At 46.9% G+C, this 18,801-nt stretch overlaps 1 protein-coding gene across 3 annotated transcripts in view; it reads left to right on the top strand.

The window, feature by feature from the left end:
* Nucleotides 1–18,801, top strand: part of LOC123759970 (thrombospondin type-1 domain-containing protein 4) — a 79,424-nt gene that overhangs the window by 39,029 nt on the left and 21,594 nt on the right. For all 3 annotated transcript variants that reach the window (XM_069325340.1, XM_069325338.1, XM_069325339.1), the window contains 4 exons: nucleotides 6,930–7,075; nucleotides 8,818–8,914; nucleotides 10,578–10,680; nucleotides 11,169–11,302. In XM_069325340.1, the coding sequence (XP_069181441.1) occupies nucleotides 6,939–7,075; nucleotides 8,818–8,914; nucleotides 10,578–10,680; nucleotides 11,169–11,302 (471 nt within the window). In that variant the 5' untranslated portion in view covers nucleotides 6,930–6,938. The remainder of the gene's footprint in view (nucleotides 1–6,929; nucleotides 7,076–8,817; nucleotides 8,915–10,577; nucleotides 10,681–11,168; nucleotides 11,303–18,801) is intronic.

Raw genomic sequence — 18,801 nt, 5'->3', positions numbered from 1 at the left:
GTGTGTGTGTGTGTGTGTGTGTGTGTGTGTGTGTGTGTGTGTGTGTGTGTGTGTACTCATTTGCATTCGTCTACTTATGGCTGCAAGGTTGAACTTCAGCTCTGACAACCCAGTTTTGCAGTCGCCGGTCACCTAAATATCAGCTTATATCTCCTTTTGAAACCTTTTGAAATTGTGGATGGAGTCGGCACACACCTCCTCGTCCTCTGCTTCAGTTTACACAGTAAAACATCCTTTCTCGTCTCTATGATTCATGTGTCCTCGTCTTCCACCAATGCTCTCGTGTTGCCTGTCAGTATTCATCGTAGTCACTTCCTTCTTATTGCAACCTCTCATTAAGTATTTAGCATTTTTTTAAGTTAATTTCTTTTGTTGTACTCCTGACCCACGTAACTATGGGAAGATGTTTGTTTTAGATTCAGCTACTCAGAACAAAAGTTGCAAGTAGCACGGGCTATGGTGAGCCCGTAGTGGACTTACCTGGCACAGGAGCGAGGCTGTGTATGTGTAGCCTCATTGTTAAATTTGGTTACTGTTCAAGTTTCGTTGTGTTTTAACGTGGGAGCTTAATTTTAGGGCTGCATGCTCCAGGACTGGTCTCATGTACGTGGTGTATAGTGTTCTGAATACTTCCTCATTAGAGTTCGCGAAGGCTGTTTTGCCCGCCTGATTAGTGCATGCTGATGACGTTATCATACAAGTGCCTCTTGGGTTAGACTTGGAGTTAAATGTTTCTAGTTGTTTCTAGATGGTTCTTCCTTGTGTATCGTCCTGCTGGACTCTTGTGCCGTTCCCTCTTTCATTACGTAAACGGTGCTATTGAAGTCTATTAGCCATGTATCAGACTCCCTCTGCAGCCTCTCTGCGGCTTGTTGGAGTATTACACAATCCTCATCTCTATAATCAATCTTTCACCGATTTATTTTTTGTAAAAATTAATATATTTCGATGAGCGACTGACAATTTTTAAGCGTTCCATAAATTCATAATTTTCACTTGATGATAGAATTGCATTTTTAATATTAAACTTCGTTCAGATATTAACCATTTGCAAGGAGCAATTTATTTATAGTTTATGATCTATAGCCAATCACATTTTCAGATACAACTGACATTATTCTTTATGCAGTCATAAATATATTAATCCAAATGAACATTTCATGGCCTCTGTCGGTACATAACACGGGGCCATAGTTCCTAAACCTCTGATTTTCACTACAAATCTTTTATTTTCTCGCATACTTCCATGTCGTTCTCTGTTATGTTGCATCCGTCTTGAGTCTGAGCACTTGGTCTTATACTGACATCTTCCCTTCGCAGTAGCTTGGGCTCGGTCTCTTGTGTCTTTTAAAATACTTTTTTCTGCTTTTTTGCACTTGAAACTACTCGTTCCTAACTGTTCTACATTCCTCTCACCTCTCCTTGCGCCTCTTGGAGGTAAACTATAATTGTTTCTGTAAGGCTAAACTGCTGTAATTGCTTTTGTAATTACTTGTAATTACCTAATTGTAGTTATAGGAAGAGCTATGTTCGTGGGGTCGTGTGTGTGTGTGTGTGTGTGTGTGTGTGTGTGTGTGTGTGTGTGTGTGTGTGTGTGTGTGTATACTCACCTAGTTGTGCTTGCAGGGGTTGAGCTTTATTTCTCTGATTCCTCCTCTTAACAATCTACTGGTAGATGTGTGATGTGTGATGTGTGTGTGTGTGTGTGTGTGTGTGTGTGTGTGTGTGTGTGTGTGTGTGTGTGTGTGTGTGTGCGTGCATGTGTGAGTGGTCAGGGTCGAGGGAGAGTGGTTCTGGGAGACGGTGGATGAGAGTGGTGAATGTACTTTGCAGATTCGGTGTAGGCCGTTTTTACTAGGAGTGGGTGAAGAGTGTGGATGACTGCTGTGAGTAATGGGCGTGAGTAATGGGCGTGGGTGACACGAGCGGTGAGTAACGCTATGACTGTGCTCGTACGGATTGACAAATCCAGCGGTTATATTCCCCTAATCCACAAAATATGTGGAATCTGTACATGTGACGAGTTGCAGCTGTTTTGATAATCCTCTAGCGATGACGTCAGGCACTTGGGGCTGGCTTGTAGGTCGCGACTCCTTAACAAGCCTCAGCTGCTTGTGTTCTAGAGTGGTTCACCCTAATGATAATTTAACGTTCTTCTATTGCTTTAAGACGCTACTTGCACACGCTTGGATGTCTCACTCCTTGAGTGCCACCTGAAAATGGTTTTTTTTATGAAATATAGAATTTTGGCTCCATATTTTATTACTACAGCTTCTCTATACATCAATAAATGTTTAGTCCAACTTAGCTTTGATGCGAGAACAGGTAACACGTAGTTCCCTTTCCCAGAGTCGCATAGGTTTACCTTTCGTGTCGACTTAAACACGCAAAGTTATCTTGACTGGGGGCAAGAGTTATCCTGACTGGGGGGCAACACACCCGCACCCAAACATCTTGCGAGTGACAGGGTAATGCCACAATGGTGTCCTGTAGTAGCCAGGTGAAGGAACGTCCCATAGTGTTGCAAGTAACTCAACAAGTCCAGTTGCAGCGTGCAACAGCCCAAATACAGTATACATTATAATACTACAACGACAACTGTATTCGCAATAGTTTTCATGAAAGGTGAAATTATATTTTTACAACAGCAGCGTGTTGTAAAATGCATTTCTATCCCTAATTTTCTAAATAAACTAAAACTAATTACAATTAATTAAAAACCTCGTATTAGAAGGTTTAAAATGAATATGATGATAATACTTTATATATAATGTTAATCAGTAATGACTCGAGAAAATTACATTTTATCCGTGTAAGTAATAGGTGGAACCAGCCGTGAGGTAGTAACCAGGGACCAGATTCACGAAAGTACTTTCGCAAGCACTTACATACGTGTACATCTTTCCTCAATCTTTGACGGCTTTGGTTACATATATTATACAGTTTACAAGCATGAAAACTACCCATTCAACTGTTGTTATTGTTATAAACAGCCTCCTGATGCTTCGGGGCCTAATTAACTGTTTAATCATTGGAAACAAAGCTGCCAAAGATTCAGAAAAGATGTACAGGTTCGTAAGTGCTTTTGTGAATCTGGCCCCAGCCTAATGGTCGACTAACAGCCTAATGGTCGACTAACAGCCTAATGGTCGACTAACAGCCTCACACAGCCATTGAAACATACTTTCAAACTTTCCCGAAATAACTTATTTGTGTTTTTTCATACAAAATATTAACTCCATTTTGAGAATAGTTGGAGCTTCCAGGCTAATTTCATAGAGTAAATCTAGCTGGATCCACTAAGGCTCAGGTTATAATTGGCTTCTAATGGAATAATAAACGTTAATGGCTACGGGCTCATATGCCATTATAACACGGAGGCAACGACTCCCTTGCTCTATTTTTTTTGTGTCCTGAAATTCTCCTCTGAGGAAATGTGATACTAGTGAGTGGTTCCTCACTCCTGCTAGCAACACCCGATGCTTGCGGGTGTTGAGAGAACTAGACTTCACGTTGGTAAGGAAAAGCAAGTGACATGATTGCGATATGTAAGATCCCTAGAGACACTGACAACGTGAACAACACAGTTTAGCGTGAGGTTGGAAGGTGGAACCTTAACTCAAGTCATAAACATGTGAGAAAACACTCCTTCAGTGCATGGGAAGTGAGCAATTGAAATTACCTGAATTGAGGAATTAGTTGTTGCTGACTCTATATACATAGTTACAATAGTAGTTATAATTAGAGCCTCTGGGTAACCGGTGACACACACACACACACACACACACACACACACACACACACACACACACACACACACACACACACACACACACACACACACACACATGTGGTGGAGGCTGACTCCATACACAGTTTCAAATGTAGATATGACAGAGCCCAGTAGGCTCAGGAATCTGTACACCAGTTGATTGACAGTTGAGAGACGGGACCAAAGAGCCAAAGCTCAACCCCCGCAAGCACAAATAGGCGAGTACACACACACACACACACACACACACACACAGGGGGGCCTCGTAGCCTGGTAGGGGGGCCTCGTAGCCTGGTGGATAGCGCGCAGGACTCGTAATTCTGTGGCGCGGGTTCGATTCCCGCACGAGGCAGAAACAAATGGGCAAAGTTTCTTTCACCCTAAGTGCCCCTGTTACCTAGCAGTAAATAGGTACCTGGGAGTTAGTCAGCTGTCACGGGCTGCTTCCTGGGGGGTGTGTGTGTGTGGTGTGGAGAAAAAAAAAAAAGTAGTTAGTAAACAGTTGATTGACAGTTGAGAGGCGGGCCGAAAGAGCAAAGCTCAACCCCCGCAAAAACACAACTAGTAAACACACACACACACACACCCACACACACACCCACACACACACACACACACACACACACACACACACAGGGGGGGAGCCTGTACACGTACAGCGGCTGTTCAATAAGCTTTGTATGTTCTGACAAAAGAGTTGTGTTGGTTCTTTGTTAATTAACTTAGAGGCAGCTCTTTACATTTCTCCTCGTGTAATGGTGGATGAGTAGGAGCTTACTCAGGTGTGAATAATGCATGAATGATGAGTTTAATGTACACTTTACTCATGACCTGCGTCCCACTCACATTGTACTGCTTCTTCACTATTCATTTTCTATATCCTTCTATCCCCGCTACTTTTCCGCCCCTTCTCTTTCCTTTTCCCCCTTTCCATTCCTCTTTCTTTCCCCCCATACATATCGTTTCTTCCCCTTTCTACCGTTGTCCTTCCCTCTCTTCCTCTCCCTCTCTCTCTTCCTCTGCATCCTTCTCCCAATTCCTGTACATCAGGTCTTGTGTGCTCCAAGGTATCAGAGTACAGTAAAACGTACAAATCCACAAGGGCCGCGACGGGGATTCGAACCTGCGTCCAGGAGCATCCCAGACACTGCCTTAATCGACTGAGCTACGACAGGTTTAAAAGGGTTGAAACCGAAGTTCTACTGAACTTACTGGATCCCGCAGCCTCTTCGTGGGATCCAGTAAGTTCAGTAGAACTTCGGTTTCAACCCTTTTAACCCTGTCGTAACTCAGTCGATTAAGGCAGTGTCTGGGATGCTCCTGGACGCAGGTTCGAATCCCCGTCACGGCCCCTGTGGATTTGTTCATTTGATTTATGACGTTAGTGTGATCTCTGTGTGTGTACAGTTAAACGTGACTCGCGAAGCTTTTCTTTTGACCGTAGTTTAGTTAGACCGTTTAGTTAGACCGTTTAGTTTAGTTAGTTAGTTAGACCGTAGTGCACCATTACACTTCTAACGTAGGAATAAAAGACAAACTATTCTGTATTTACATTTGTTGCTGGTTTGTTGCTAGTATAGGGAGCCGGTCGGCCGAGCGGACAGCACGCGGGACTTGTGATCCTGTGGTCCTGGGTTCGATCCCAGGCGCCGGCGAGAAACAATGGGCAGAGTTTCTTTCACCCTATGCTCCTGTTACCTAGCAGTGAAATAGGTACCTGGGTGTTAGTCAGCTGTCACGGGCTGCTTCCTGGGGGTGGAGGCCTGGTCGAGGACCGGGCCGCGGGGACACTAAAGCCCCGAAATCATCTCAAGATAGTTTGATAAAGATGATATTTAAGATAATCGTATTCTTTATTTGCTTAAAAGCTGTGGGCCTCCTCTTATCACACTTCACGAGCCTGTATCATTGTCACTCCTTTCATTGTCTCGCGTTAAGAATTAACAATCCTTTCGTAAGGTTCGTAAGTGCTTGCGTAACTGCTTCGTGAATCTGGGCCCTCTGGAGTGGCGCAGCTAGTAGGGCTGTGAATAAACAAATTAACTAAAACCAGCAGAAAATATAATAACAGTTCGTAACATGAAAATATTTCCAGGGACAAAAAAACCATAAGCCATACGAGAATGTTCATAACACATTGCTTGAAAAGTTAAATGAATATAAATATACTTGGCTGTATGCGTTGAAATGTTGAATATTTTTTAATATAATTGAAAGCACCATTACAGTTCACCACACACACCTATATCTATAAGATAGAATTGGGGGCTAGACTCACCTAACTGTTGTGGATGACACATGGGGTGGTAGCTAGGTGGCTGTAACACCTGGAGGTCCGGGGGTCGCCCCATGCCCTCCTTTAATAGGATCGACCCCTATTGCGACTCCCGACGACTTTTATGAAGTCTGAAAAATGGGGTTTGGTGTTTCAGAGAGTTTTCAGCTGTTGACACACAACATTACCACAACGTTGTTACAATTTTGTGGTTATGTTGTTTGTTGGGGAACGTAGATTACATGTTCTGAGAGGAGAGAGGAAGGTGAGGGAGGGGGGAGAGGGAATAGATGGAGGATAACGGTAAAAAAGAGAAGGGAAGGTAGCGGGGAGATGGAGCAAAGGTTAGAGAAAATAGGGAAGTTGAGATTTAGTGAGGAGGGAGAAGAGAGACCTGGGCACTGATAAACATAGTGGTAGTGAGGTTATACCACTGTGAAGAGCCCTCCTGTAAAGTCTAGTTCTCAGGGCAGTGTTATGAATAGCAAATAAAAAATCCCCAGGATGAGGAGCAGCACCCGCTAGGAGCGTGTTCTATCCATCCCAGAAGCAATATTTAACACTTGTCAAACTGTTTTTCACATGGGGCTTTCCTAGCAAGTTTCTCATCTTTAATGGGTTAGGTGAAGAGGAAGTTATTTAGTTTCACTGACTACCTTGGAGGCCTGGTCGAGGACCGGGCCGCGGGGATACTAAAGCCCCGAAATCATCTCAAGATCTCAAGATAACCTTCTTTAATAAAATTAGGACAGGAGTTAAGTTTATGGAGGGACGCAAGATTGTACCACAATTCCATTGTATAATCACATGTAACATTGTAGCTATATATGTGTGGTCTCGACAAGACTGCAGAGGAGTGACTACTGTGTTGGTGTGTTGCAGGTTCACCGCATGGTGGTGGAGCGACTACAGAAGCAAGGCAACGCCCGGGGTGGCCGCTGGAGCAAATGGTCTGGTTGGTCACCCTGCTCACGGTCTTGTGGTGGGGGCGTCTCACTCCAGTCTAGGGAGTGCCTCATGGACCCCAGGTGAGTCTCTCGTGGACCCCAGGTGAGTTTCGTGGACCCCAGGTGAGTCTCGTGGACCCCAAGTGAGTCTCGTGGACCCCAAGTGAGTCTCGTGGACCCCAGGTGAGTCTCTCGTGGACCCCCAGGTGAGTCGAGTCTCTCGTGGACCCCAGGTGAGTCTCGTGGACCCCAGGTGAGTCGAGTGCCTCAGGGACCGCAGGTGAATCATTATTCACCCTAACCGGGGTGCCACAATTATTTATATAGGTATATTTCATCTGCAATTGACATGTCTATCTTCAGGCAAGGTAATTCAGAGTCTACCCATGTAACATAAGTAATGTGTCATATCCACGTCAAAACATCATCTATTTAATTGAGGAGGGGGCCCACTAGACTGTTGCTGCCTCCCTGCTGTACTGATGACCCAGGGGCCTACTAGACTGAACACCATGCTGGCGTGTGTAGAACTCTCTTAGACTCGGTGGGACACCTTAAACTAATATGTAATTTATAACAAATTTATTTCAGACTTAAAGATCCTCAGCAGAGAAACGTGGCCGAGTACACACACACACACACACACACACACACACACACACACACACACACACACACACACACACACACACACACACACACGGGGGGGGGGGGAGGCTACTGCAAGTCACTAGAGAAAGAGGAGCCGTCAAACAGACGTATGACTGCCACTGGTGAACCTATATATAAGAGGTGAGATAGTCAGAAGCCGTTAAGTTACAGGCCAGACATGCTGGCATTAAGTACTTCACAGCGGCCGAGCAGAGCACCAGGCCCTCACAGACCCCCCAGAAGGTGACAACTTTGGCTCTAAATATGGATCAGGGAAGTTTGTCTGACGAACTTAATGTAGTTCCATGATAAGGTGACAGCAATAAGAGACGGCTGGGTAGATTGCATCTTCGGGGTTGTCATAAAGCATTTGAAATAGTTCTACACTAGACTCCTACAGTTAACCCGGACACCGAGGAGGTGGTGTAAAGGGCAGTATATTGTTTGTCGTGAGAAAATGACATTCGTATGTAAAGCACACCTGAGAATGGGTGGAATAGCTGAAGGGTTGGTAGGGAGACCTATAACGCGTATAATACACGTTAGCCACGTGGCCGGTCATATTTCAAGATCAGTGTTAGTGCAAGATGCAACTCTCAAGACGAGTCTGAAGACTGTACACTAACTACGTTGACTAGACCACACACTAGAAGGTGAAGGTACGACGACGTTTCGCTCCGTCCTGGACCATTCTCAAGTCGATTGAGAATGGTCCAGGACGGACCGAAACGTCGTCGTCCCTTCACCTTCTAGTGTGTGGTCTGGTCAACTTACTTTAGCCGCGTTATTGTGACTCATCGCCTGTACACTAACTACCTCAGGCTGAACCACCACCTGGGAAGACAAGGGGTAACTTCTCTGATAGGCAGCTGACATATTATCACCCCAAAAAACAAAGATAATTATATTTAATAAATATTACAAGATAATTTTTGATCTAGTGGTATTACATAAATTACAGGAAATGAAACAGAAATACTCCCTTCCCGCCCCTCTCCACCTCCCCTCACCTACAGCTCCCCTTTCCCCTCCCCATTATCTTCCCTCTCACAAAACGTTTCCCAGTTTCCCCCACTTATATACACGCGTTGCTCCCCATCACCACGCATCTTTATTTCAACTAGAAAGTCTGGGCGTGATCATCAGACTTAACATGTTGTGTGTCGTTTCAGGCGACGTGTTCGGAGCAGACGACGGACAGCTGCTGGCGACCCGGGCGGCAGCCGCTGTGTGGGACTCTATAAGCGCTTCCAGCTCTGCAACACCCAGGTACTGTACCAGGGAGGGGAGGGGAGCTCTGCAACACCCAGGTACTGCACCAGGGAGGGGGGGGAGCTCTGCAACACCCAGGTACTGTACCAGGGAGGGGAGGGGAGCTCTGCAACACCCAGGTACTGTACCAGGGAGGGGGGGGAGCTCTGCAACACCCAGGTACTGTACCAGGGAGGGGAGGGGAGCTCTGCAACACCCAGGTACTGCACCAGGGAGGGGGGGGAGCTCTGCAACACCCAGGTACTGTACCAGGGAGGGGAGGGGAGCTCTGCAACACCCAGGTACTGCTCCTGGGAGGGGAGGGGAGCTCTGCAACACCCAGGTACTGCACCAGGGAGGGGGGGAGCTCTGCAACACCCAGGTACTGCACCAGGGAGGGGAGGGGAGGGGAGCTCTGCAACACCCAGGTACTGTACCAGGGAGGGGAGGGGAGCTCTGCAACACCCAGGTACTGCTCCTGGGAGGGGAGGGGAGCTCTGCAACACCCAGGTACTGCACCAGGGAGGGGGGGAGCTCTGCAACACCCAGGTACTGCACCAGGGAGGGGAGGGGAGGGGAGCTCTGCAACACCCAGGTACTGTACCAGGGAGGGGAGGGGAGCTCTGCAACACCCAGGTACTGCACCAGGGAGGGGGGAGGGGAGCTCTGCAACATCCAGGTACTGCTCCTGGGAGGGGAGCTCTGCAACACCCAGGTACTGTACCAGGGAGGGGAGGGGAGCTCTGCAACACCCAGGTACTGCTCCTGGGAGGGGGGGGGAGCTCTGCAACACCCAGGTACTGTACCAGGGAGGGGGGGAGCTCTGCAACACCCAGGTACTGCACCAGGGAGGGGAGGGGGAGCTCTGCAACACCCAGGTACTGTACCAGGGAGGGGAGGGGAGCTCTGCAACACCCAGGTACTGTCTAATACTAGTGCAGGGAGGCGTAGCAGCAGCAGGTACGTGTTAGTACTGGTGGAGGACAACCCACAAGAGCAACCTTTGCTCTGGTGAAGCGACTCAGGGTGGGAGTCTTGCGATGTTAAGGTTTATACCATAAGGTAGTGAGGACGATGAGTCCCGCGCTACTCACTGGATTACTCGTCCCTGGTGAGTAAATAGGCGCGAGATGCTGGCGGCGTGTGACTCGTCTGAGTCTGGTCTAACACACAAGAGACCCGAGCCAAGAGTCATCAACCACTTACGAAACCTGTATATCTCTCCTCAATCATGGCCGCTTTGTTTACATGTATTAAACGGTTTATGAGTTCCGAAGCTCTGCGAGGTTATGACAATAATAACCTTGAATTGTAACATTTCGAAACCGTTGAAAATATGTAACCAAAAGCTGTTATGATTAGGGGAAAGATGTACAGGTTTCGTGAGTGGTTGTGCAAATGCTTGATGACTCCTGGTGGTGACCACCAGGTGTCATCTTCGCTAGGCTAACGAACTATAACCATCTTTAATGGTATCGCCCACACTGGCGGCTCCTGACTCTTGCACACTTGAGGGTCGGCCTTGTGGGGTTCTTGTGGACGAGGACTGAGCACAACACATGAATGTTGGGCGGTGTGTGTTCTGCTGGAGTGTTGCAGTGTCTTGTGAGGGGTGGCAGAGTGCGTCGTGAGGGGTGGCAGAGTGCGTGTAGCGATCACTAAGGTGGTGTTGATCCTACAGGAGTGCGGGCCGGGGTACTCTGACTTCCGGAGGGAGCAGTGCGCTTCCTTCAACAAGACGCCCTTCAACCGTCGCTTCTACACCTGGGAGCCCTACTACGACAGTAAGTACACCCGGAGCTCTCTCTACACCTGTGTGTGTGTGTGTGTGTGTGTGTGTGTGTGTGGGTGGGTGTGTGTGTGTGTGTGTGTGTGTGTGTGTGTGTGGGTGTGTGTGTGTCTGTGTGTGTGTGTGTGTGTGTGTGTGTGTGTGTGTGTGTGTGTGTGTGTGTGTTACACCTTTAATGCTCCATAGGTGTGATACACTTTCACTGACAAGTATAACACTCATTTGGTTCCTGTTATGACTCATCTTTCATACTCACTACTTCATCTCTGTGTTCGTTTGTTGTATGACTGTGTGCCCTCCCCTCCCCCCTCTCCTTCCCTTCCTCTCAGACCCCTCACCCCCTCTTTCTTCACTCTCTTGGAGAGGGGGGGAGGCGGGAATGGAGGAGTGCAGTTACTCTCACAGTCATCTCTGTTATTATACTGTACATCATATCCGTCACCCCTCCTCTCACCACTATCATCCCTGCTCTCTGCCCTACAGCACCAGACTCTTGCGCTCTCAACTGCCGCGCTGTGGGCCTCAGTTTCTACGCAACTCTCAACCAAACAGTGATTGACGGAACGCCGTGCGGTGTCCTCGACTCCAAGCGTCTGTGTGTGGCCGGCAGGTGCCTGGTAAGTACCCTGGTGACCTTGACGGTGCCTGGTAAGTACCCTGGTGACCGTGACGGTGCCTGGTAAGTACCCTGGTGACCTTGACGGTGCCTGGCAAGTACGCTGGTGACCTTGACGGTGCCTGGTAAGTACCCTGGTGACCTTGACGGTGCCTGGTAAGTACCCTGGTGACCTTGACGGTGCCTGGCAAGTACGCTGGTGACCTTGACGGTGCCTGGTAAGTACCCTGGTGACCTTGACGGTGCCTGGTAAGTACGCTGGTGACCTTGACGGTGCCTGGTAAGTACCCTGGTGACCTTGACGGTGCCTGGTAAGTACCCTGGTGACCGTGACGGTGCCTGGTAAGTACCCTGGTGACCTTGACGGTGCCTGGTAAGTACCCTGGTGACCTTGACGGTGCCTGGTAAGTACCCTGGTGACCTTGACGGTGCCTGGTAAGTAGCCTGGTGACCGTGACGGTGCCTGGCAAGTTCAGTATTCATGCGGACCTCTTTTGTGGCATTTTGAGATGTGACGTGCTTGTAAGAAGAGGATGGATGCACATGCCGTGCGAGGGGAGGGTGAGGGAGAGCACTAGAGGTCCTCACTCGCCACCAGTCTGCTCACAAGAGGCGCCTCACGCGCGTGCGAGAGCTTCGCCCAAGTTCCGTCTTTTAAGACGTAAGCTGCTCACGCAACCGTCCAGATGTACTCCCCGCGAGGGTAGCGAGACTTTATGTAAACACCTCATAACTCACACACACATCACTCGCCTCATTCATCTCCTGGCAGGCTACCTTTGTGCTCTGGGGCGTGGCGCCATGAGGGGTTTTTGCCCCGTAAAGACCCGCCTCCCACCGAGCGGTGTACCTGTGTGTGGTGAAAAGGGGAGTGTACCTGTGTGTGTGGTGAAGGAGGGGCAGCGTACCTGTGTGTGGTGAAGGAGGGGCAGTGTACCTGTGTGTGGTGAAGGAGGGGCAGTGTACCTGTGTGGTGAAGTGGGGAGTGTACCTGTGTGTGGTGAAGGAGGGGCAGTGTACCTGTGTGGTGAAGTGGGGAGTGTACCTGTGTGTGGTGAAGGAGGGGCAGAGTACCTGTGTGTGGTGAAGGGGGAGTGTACCTGCGTGTGGTGAAGAAGGGGCAGTGTACCTGTGTATGGTAGAGGGGGCAGTGTACCTGTGTATGGTGAAGAAGGGGGCAGCGTACCTGTGTGTGGTGAAGGGGGCAGCGCACCTGACCACACCTGACGAAATGAACATGCACGAGATTGATATCATCTGCACTCAACACTGCTCCCTCTAGTATCATGGCGGACTGCTGGGAATATCCTCCCCCCCCCCCCCACAGCACTCTCTCCTTCTGTGGCCTCAGTAGTCAGGGAACAACATTATGATCCTGGATCACACAGTATCGGTCCTCCCCCTTTCTTTAAAGGTAATGTGACGAATGTTAGCTGAATTATTTCTGTGTAATAATATACTGGCAGTCTCACCTGCGACTTGTACAGGTATACAGCGAGACGTTGTGGACTAAACTGGATGCTTTGAAGAGCTGTAGACTCGTAAACCGTAACTAAAGCTTTGAGTCGGCGCCACCAGAGGGCGGGGCCATATCCCCTCACTTTCCTCCCAGTGACAGACAGACTTCGGCAGCATTCAGGCTTGATCATCACTTGTAAACATGTCTACGACAACGTGTGTGGCTGTGCCGGATATATATATAAAGAATGAATAATTTCTATCAACAGTTTAATTCAAACAAAAATGAAGTAATTATCGTCAAAAAAATAAAGGTAAGGTAATTACTAGGAGGAATCGCCAAGCCATCACGACTATATAGCACTTGGAAGGGATATGATCAAAGGAAGAAGTAATAAATAGTTATTAAGAACTCAAGAGTTACTGGTATATCAATTACATTTGTCAGTGTGTGTGTGTGTGTGTGTGTGTGTGTGTGTGTGTGTGTGTGTGTGTGTGTGTGTGTGTGTGTGTGTGTGTGTGTGTGTGTGTGTGGAGAGAGCTGGGGGGGGGACACTGTCGCTCTGATGGAATTGTCGTTAATTAAGTCACTGTGGGTACGTCTCCCATGGCAGTTCCTCCAGTGTATCTGGGAGCGTCTCCCACGGTAATCTTGTTTCTTAAGTCACTGGGAACGTCTCCCATTATAGTAGCCTTAAGTGTGGAGGACGATGCGTGATATATAAAAGTGTTATCTTCTTATCTTGAGGTTATCTTGAGATGATTTCGGCGATTTTAGTGTCCCCGCGGCCCGGTCTTCGACCAGGCCTCCACCCCAAGGAAGCAGCCCGTGACAGCTGACTAACACCCAGGTACCTATTTTACTGCTAGGTAACAGGGGCATAGGGTAAAAGAAACTCTGCCCATTGTTTCTCGCCGGCGCCTGGGATCGAACCCAGGACCACAGGATCACAAGTCCAGCGTGCTGTCCGCTCGGCCGACCGGCTCCCAACCCTCGCTCAACCCTTAGAGTGTTCCCTCAAGCTGCGTCACGCAGATTTATCTTGCGTCACGCAGAGTTTCACAATGACTGTAATGCAGGGGGCTCGCCCATGTCACTATCATGCCTCGATGTCTCACCTTGCAGTGTTTGGGCTGTAATCTTGGACACGGGTGAAGTCATGCGGGCTTCCTTATCTGCTGACAATGTGACGCCATGCAGTGTGACGCCGCCACAGTCCACAGTGTGACGCCAGGCTCACCCAGGTGTACTGCTGAGAAAGGCGGTGAGCAGTGAGAGGTGAGGTGGTACATGGCCGTGAACAGTGAGGTGGAGCGCCAATAAGGTCGAAATTTGTCATGAGAGGAAGTACTGGAGGAGATGGCTGCAGCCTCCCACATGGCCACTCGAGGTGGTACGATAATGACGTTACCAGTCACTCTCAAGTCAACCACGCATCAACCACAAGTGTGGCCTTTGTCACACACCACCACCAGTTACTGTCAAAAACCTTTACACAATGAACATATATATATATATATATATATATATGGTTCATATATATATATATATATATATATATATATATATATATATATATATATATATATATATATATATATATATGTATGTCGTACCTAGTAGCCAGAACGCACTTCTCAGCCTACTATGCAAGGCCCGATTTGCCTAATAAGCCAAGTTTTCCTGAATTAATATATTTTCTCTAATTTTTTTCTTATGAAATGATAAAGCTACCCATTTCATTATGTATGATGTCAATTTTTTTTATTGGAGTTAAAATTAACGTTGATATATGACCGAACCTAACCAACCCTACCTAACCTAACCTATCTTTATATGTTAGGTTAGGTTAGGTAGCCGAGAATGTTAGGATAGGTTAGGTTAGGTAGGTTAGGTAGTCGAAAAAACATTAATTCATGAAAACTTGGCTTATTAGGCAAATCGGGCTTTGCATAGTAGGCTGAGAAGTGCGTTCTGGCTACTAGGTACGACATTATATATATATATATATATATATATATATATATATATATATATATATATATATATATATATATATATATATATATATATATATTAGTATATTTTGGTAGCAGTCTTTCCTGTAGACATATATTATTAAATATGACCGAAAAAGTAAGATTAATAATTTTACTTTCGTAAGATTATTAGAATTAAATAATGTTAGAATGTTAATAATGTTAGAATTAGTAACGAATTATTAATTAGCAATAATTGTTATTATTAGAAATTATAAAATTGGAATTATTAGCAATAATTGTAGAATGTTAGGATTAGAATGTTAATAATGTTAAATAATAATTATTTCGTGTTAGAATTATTAATCTTACTTTTTCGGTCATATTTAATAATATATATATATATATATATATATATATATATATATATATATATATATATATATATATATATATTATTAAATATGACCGAAAAAGTAAGATTAATAATTCTAACACGAAATAATTATTATTTAACATTATTAACATTCTAATTCTAACATTCTACAATTATTGCTAATAATTCCAATTTTATAATTTCTAATAATAACAATTATTATATATATATATATATATATATATATATATATATATATATATATATATATATATATATAATATAGGGGGTACCACCTCTGGTGCAATTATAGGGACCCACATCCTCAGAGAAGGGAACACAGAGCATTCAGGGAAATAAATATATATATATTAGTATAAAATTGTATGTCCGAGGTTGGAGCCAGATGCTTGCGGCTAGCCTCAACAGATATTTCAAAGTAACTGATGTTAGGTACGTGCAAAATATGAGCGGGTTGGGTTTGTCATTATTGAAAAGAGTGCCACAAGACACGGTGCTAAGCGACCTCCACGACCAATCTTGCTGTAGAAGTATGCCTTGTAATGTTTGTTTTACCGTATCGTAAAACTCTGCATGATGTTGGTCATTCCAACGTTTCCAACAAATCCAGTCATAATACTTTTTAAAACAGTGGTTCTAAGCCTCCTTTTTTGGGGGGGAATGGAGCTATATTTTATTACTCAGACCCTCGATGGTATCGCGACCCGCAGACTGTATTACTGTCTCATGATCTTCGTGGCTGTGATGACGACTGCGTGATGGCTTCTTATAATTTGTTAGTGATATTGTGGGAGTGTGTGCGAGAAGGGAAGTGAAGGGAAGAGAGGCAGGCGGACAGTCAGGCAACTGCCGGGTCCCAATTCAAACATTGTGCCAACCTCAACTGAACCACCTGAACTATCTTCCCATCTAATCATTGACAATCATGTGCCGCAGAACACGCAGTACAAATACAAGATCACTGATAAAATAATGATCATATTTAAACCTTACACTATCGGGGCAAGAAGTTAACCTGTTCAAAAGATTCCAAGGTAATAATCACTATATTTACCTGTGATAATCTCCAGTATCTGAGACTTGGCGCAGCCGCATGAAGAAGGATGTGCTTGAGATGGACCTCACAAAAAAAGCGGTCACACCTGATGCTTGGGGTCAGCCGACCTGCAGGGTGTTACTGGGATCCCTGTGTAGCGGACGTGTCCTTCCTCATCTTGCATTTCATGAACCCTGCGTATCCTGTTCTGGGCAAGATGCTTGACAAGTTTTACGCACGGCCAACGCCACATGATCTAGATGTTAAGCCCTCCCTCCCGTCCACCCCTTCAGAGGAATGGTGGGATAAGAGAGTATTCACCTCTAGGTAATAATGGGCCAGCCACAGGCTAAGGACCCTGTATATGTCCCTTAGGAATATTCCTGAAAAAATAGGTATATTTCAACTTTCCTTCCTACCACCCCCAGGTCGCTGCCTCCCTTACGTCTCCAGCACAAGGCTGCTACGACCAGTGGGGCGCCGCCCGCCTGCAGCAGCGGCATGCTGTGTTGTTAGCAATGGTCTGCCCACCTATAGCTTGGCGATTTGCTGAAAAACAACTCTCTCAGTGCTGTTTTATGGGATCAAACATATATTTTGGACCTTTGCAGAGTAAAAATAAAATGCAACACAGACTTGCATAGAAAAAAAGAGGACCGTGTTTATTAAAGACAAATGTTTTCCCATTTCATGTTGTCTACGGGATGGGATGTTTCCCTCCCAGTGAGTTGTGTCGTAATTCTCTCCTGCGTTGCTACACGCTGCCCGGGGGCTGTAGGGAGCAGACTTCTGCCTGCCGGCCTAGCCATTACCAGGCAGATGAGGGCACGTGGTCACTCACGCAGCTGGTGAGTGTCTACCAGCCTTACAGCTGTTCCCTGCATGTTCACCCTTGTTCTAAACATACATAAAACGTGCAGCGGTTTCATGACCATCGTGTTTAACTCCCGTTCTTGTGGACCACCACCGAGAAGATACACATGTTCAGATCTATAAAACTTCACGGGATATGCGAAAATATTATCACTTCTCTGCCAAACTCGCAATACGAGGATCGAGGTGCATTCCTGGATGGTGTACAACATATTGGATTGTCCTCTTATGGCCCAGAGTCAAGAGCCTCCGGGGCTGTCTCGGGTGTTATGGCCTCTAATCCCGTTGTTCCACGCTGGCTGGGGAACTATACATCGTCTCCTCCGGCCCAACAACACGTTTTCCAAACTCGTCCATGTTCATGAACAGCCTCCGGGGGCTGACCGGACCTCCATGTACACTTTGGCTTGATTGAGGGTCATACAGTTACTTTTTTTGGTTTGGTGCGTGCGCGTGGGGAGGGTTGAGTACTTGCCTGTCAGTGACTAAGGGCAAGTAAAGGCTAGATCTTTATGGCCACCTACTGGCCGCCTTGTGCCTGACTGTTGTCTTATAAGTGAACTATTGTGACGGTCAAATTGATTGTCGAATCTGGCCTTTGAGGTGTTCGTGTTTGTGTGTGTATTTACAATTTGTATTTAATGTTTGTGCCTGTAGGATCGAGCTGTTAGCTCTTGGACCCCGCCTTTCTAACGGTCTAATCGAGGGTCTTAAACGACAGTATGGCCATTCCTCTACGGTGCCAGGAAGGTGCCACAACAACACACACAGAGTGCTCACATCTCGCAGTATCATACACACGAGGCCATCGACTCTTCACCCGTAGGCTAAGAAAGCCAGAGAGCTCCGCAACTCTTTTTAAAAGTATAATGTAATACACAATATTCCAAGCGAACTGCCTGGTTCATCTCTGTCTCGGGGCCTGAGGTAGACTGTCAGTAGCCAGGAGGTCCTTCACCAGGTGGTCTCACAAGCCGCCTTCCTCCTCGTCAACGTTCTTGGGCGTCCAGGTGATCAGTACACGAATATAACGAGTTCATCTTGGTATCTCGAATGTCTTTCCCGCCTCCATATACCTGCCCTCCTCTCTCTCTCTCTCTCTCTCTCTCTCTCTCTCTCTCTCTCTCTCTCTCTCTCTCTCTCTCTCTCTCTCTCTCTCTCTCTCTCTCTCTCTCCCTCTCTCTCCCCCCCTCTCTCTCTCTCTCTCTCTCTCTCTCTCTCTCTCTCTCTCTCTCTCTCTCTCTCTCAGCGTACTCACCTAGTTGTGCATGGGGGGCTGAGCTTCGGCTCTTTGGTCTTGTGTGGTGGGTAGGGTATTGCGTGGGTCGGTTGGGTGGAGTCAGGTGTATACAGTAAGTGTGGAGAGAATATGTGAAGGAAAAAGTGGAGGTGAGGCTGGTGTGGAGGGGGAGGGGGAGAAAGGGGGTTGCAGATGGCAAATTGAATGGTGGATAGGGAGAGGGGGAGGAGGGGGGAGGGGGACATTGCCACACTTGTTGGTCCGTCTCTTTGATGTACGATGCTGAGGGATGACCCCCACACACCCTTACCCCCTCTAACCTCCTCTTGTGTGGGCTGCACCCCTTCCCTGCCTCACCTCGCCACACCCCATACCTGCCACACCCCTTCCCTGCCTCACCTCGCCACACCCCATACCTGTCAAACACCTCGCCACACCCCCATACCTGCCACACCTCGCTTAACCACTCTAAAGCATCTACTGTGCTCACCTGTTGTTGTATATTCAGCTACTGGG

This window comes from Procambarus clarkii, chromosome 16 (assembly GCF_040958095.1).
Source record: "Procambarus clarkii isolate CNS0578487 chromosome 16, FALCON_Pclarkii_2.0, whole genome shotgun sequence".
Lineage (NCBI taxonomy): Eukaryota > Metazoa > Arthropoda > Malacostraca > Decapoda > Cambaridae > Procambarus > Procambarus clarkii.
This window is presented reverse-complemented; position numbering and strand designations above follow the sequence as displayed.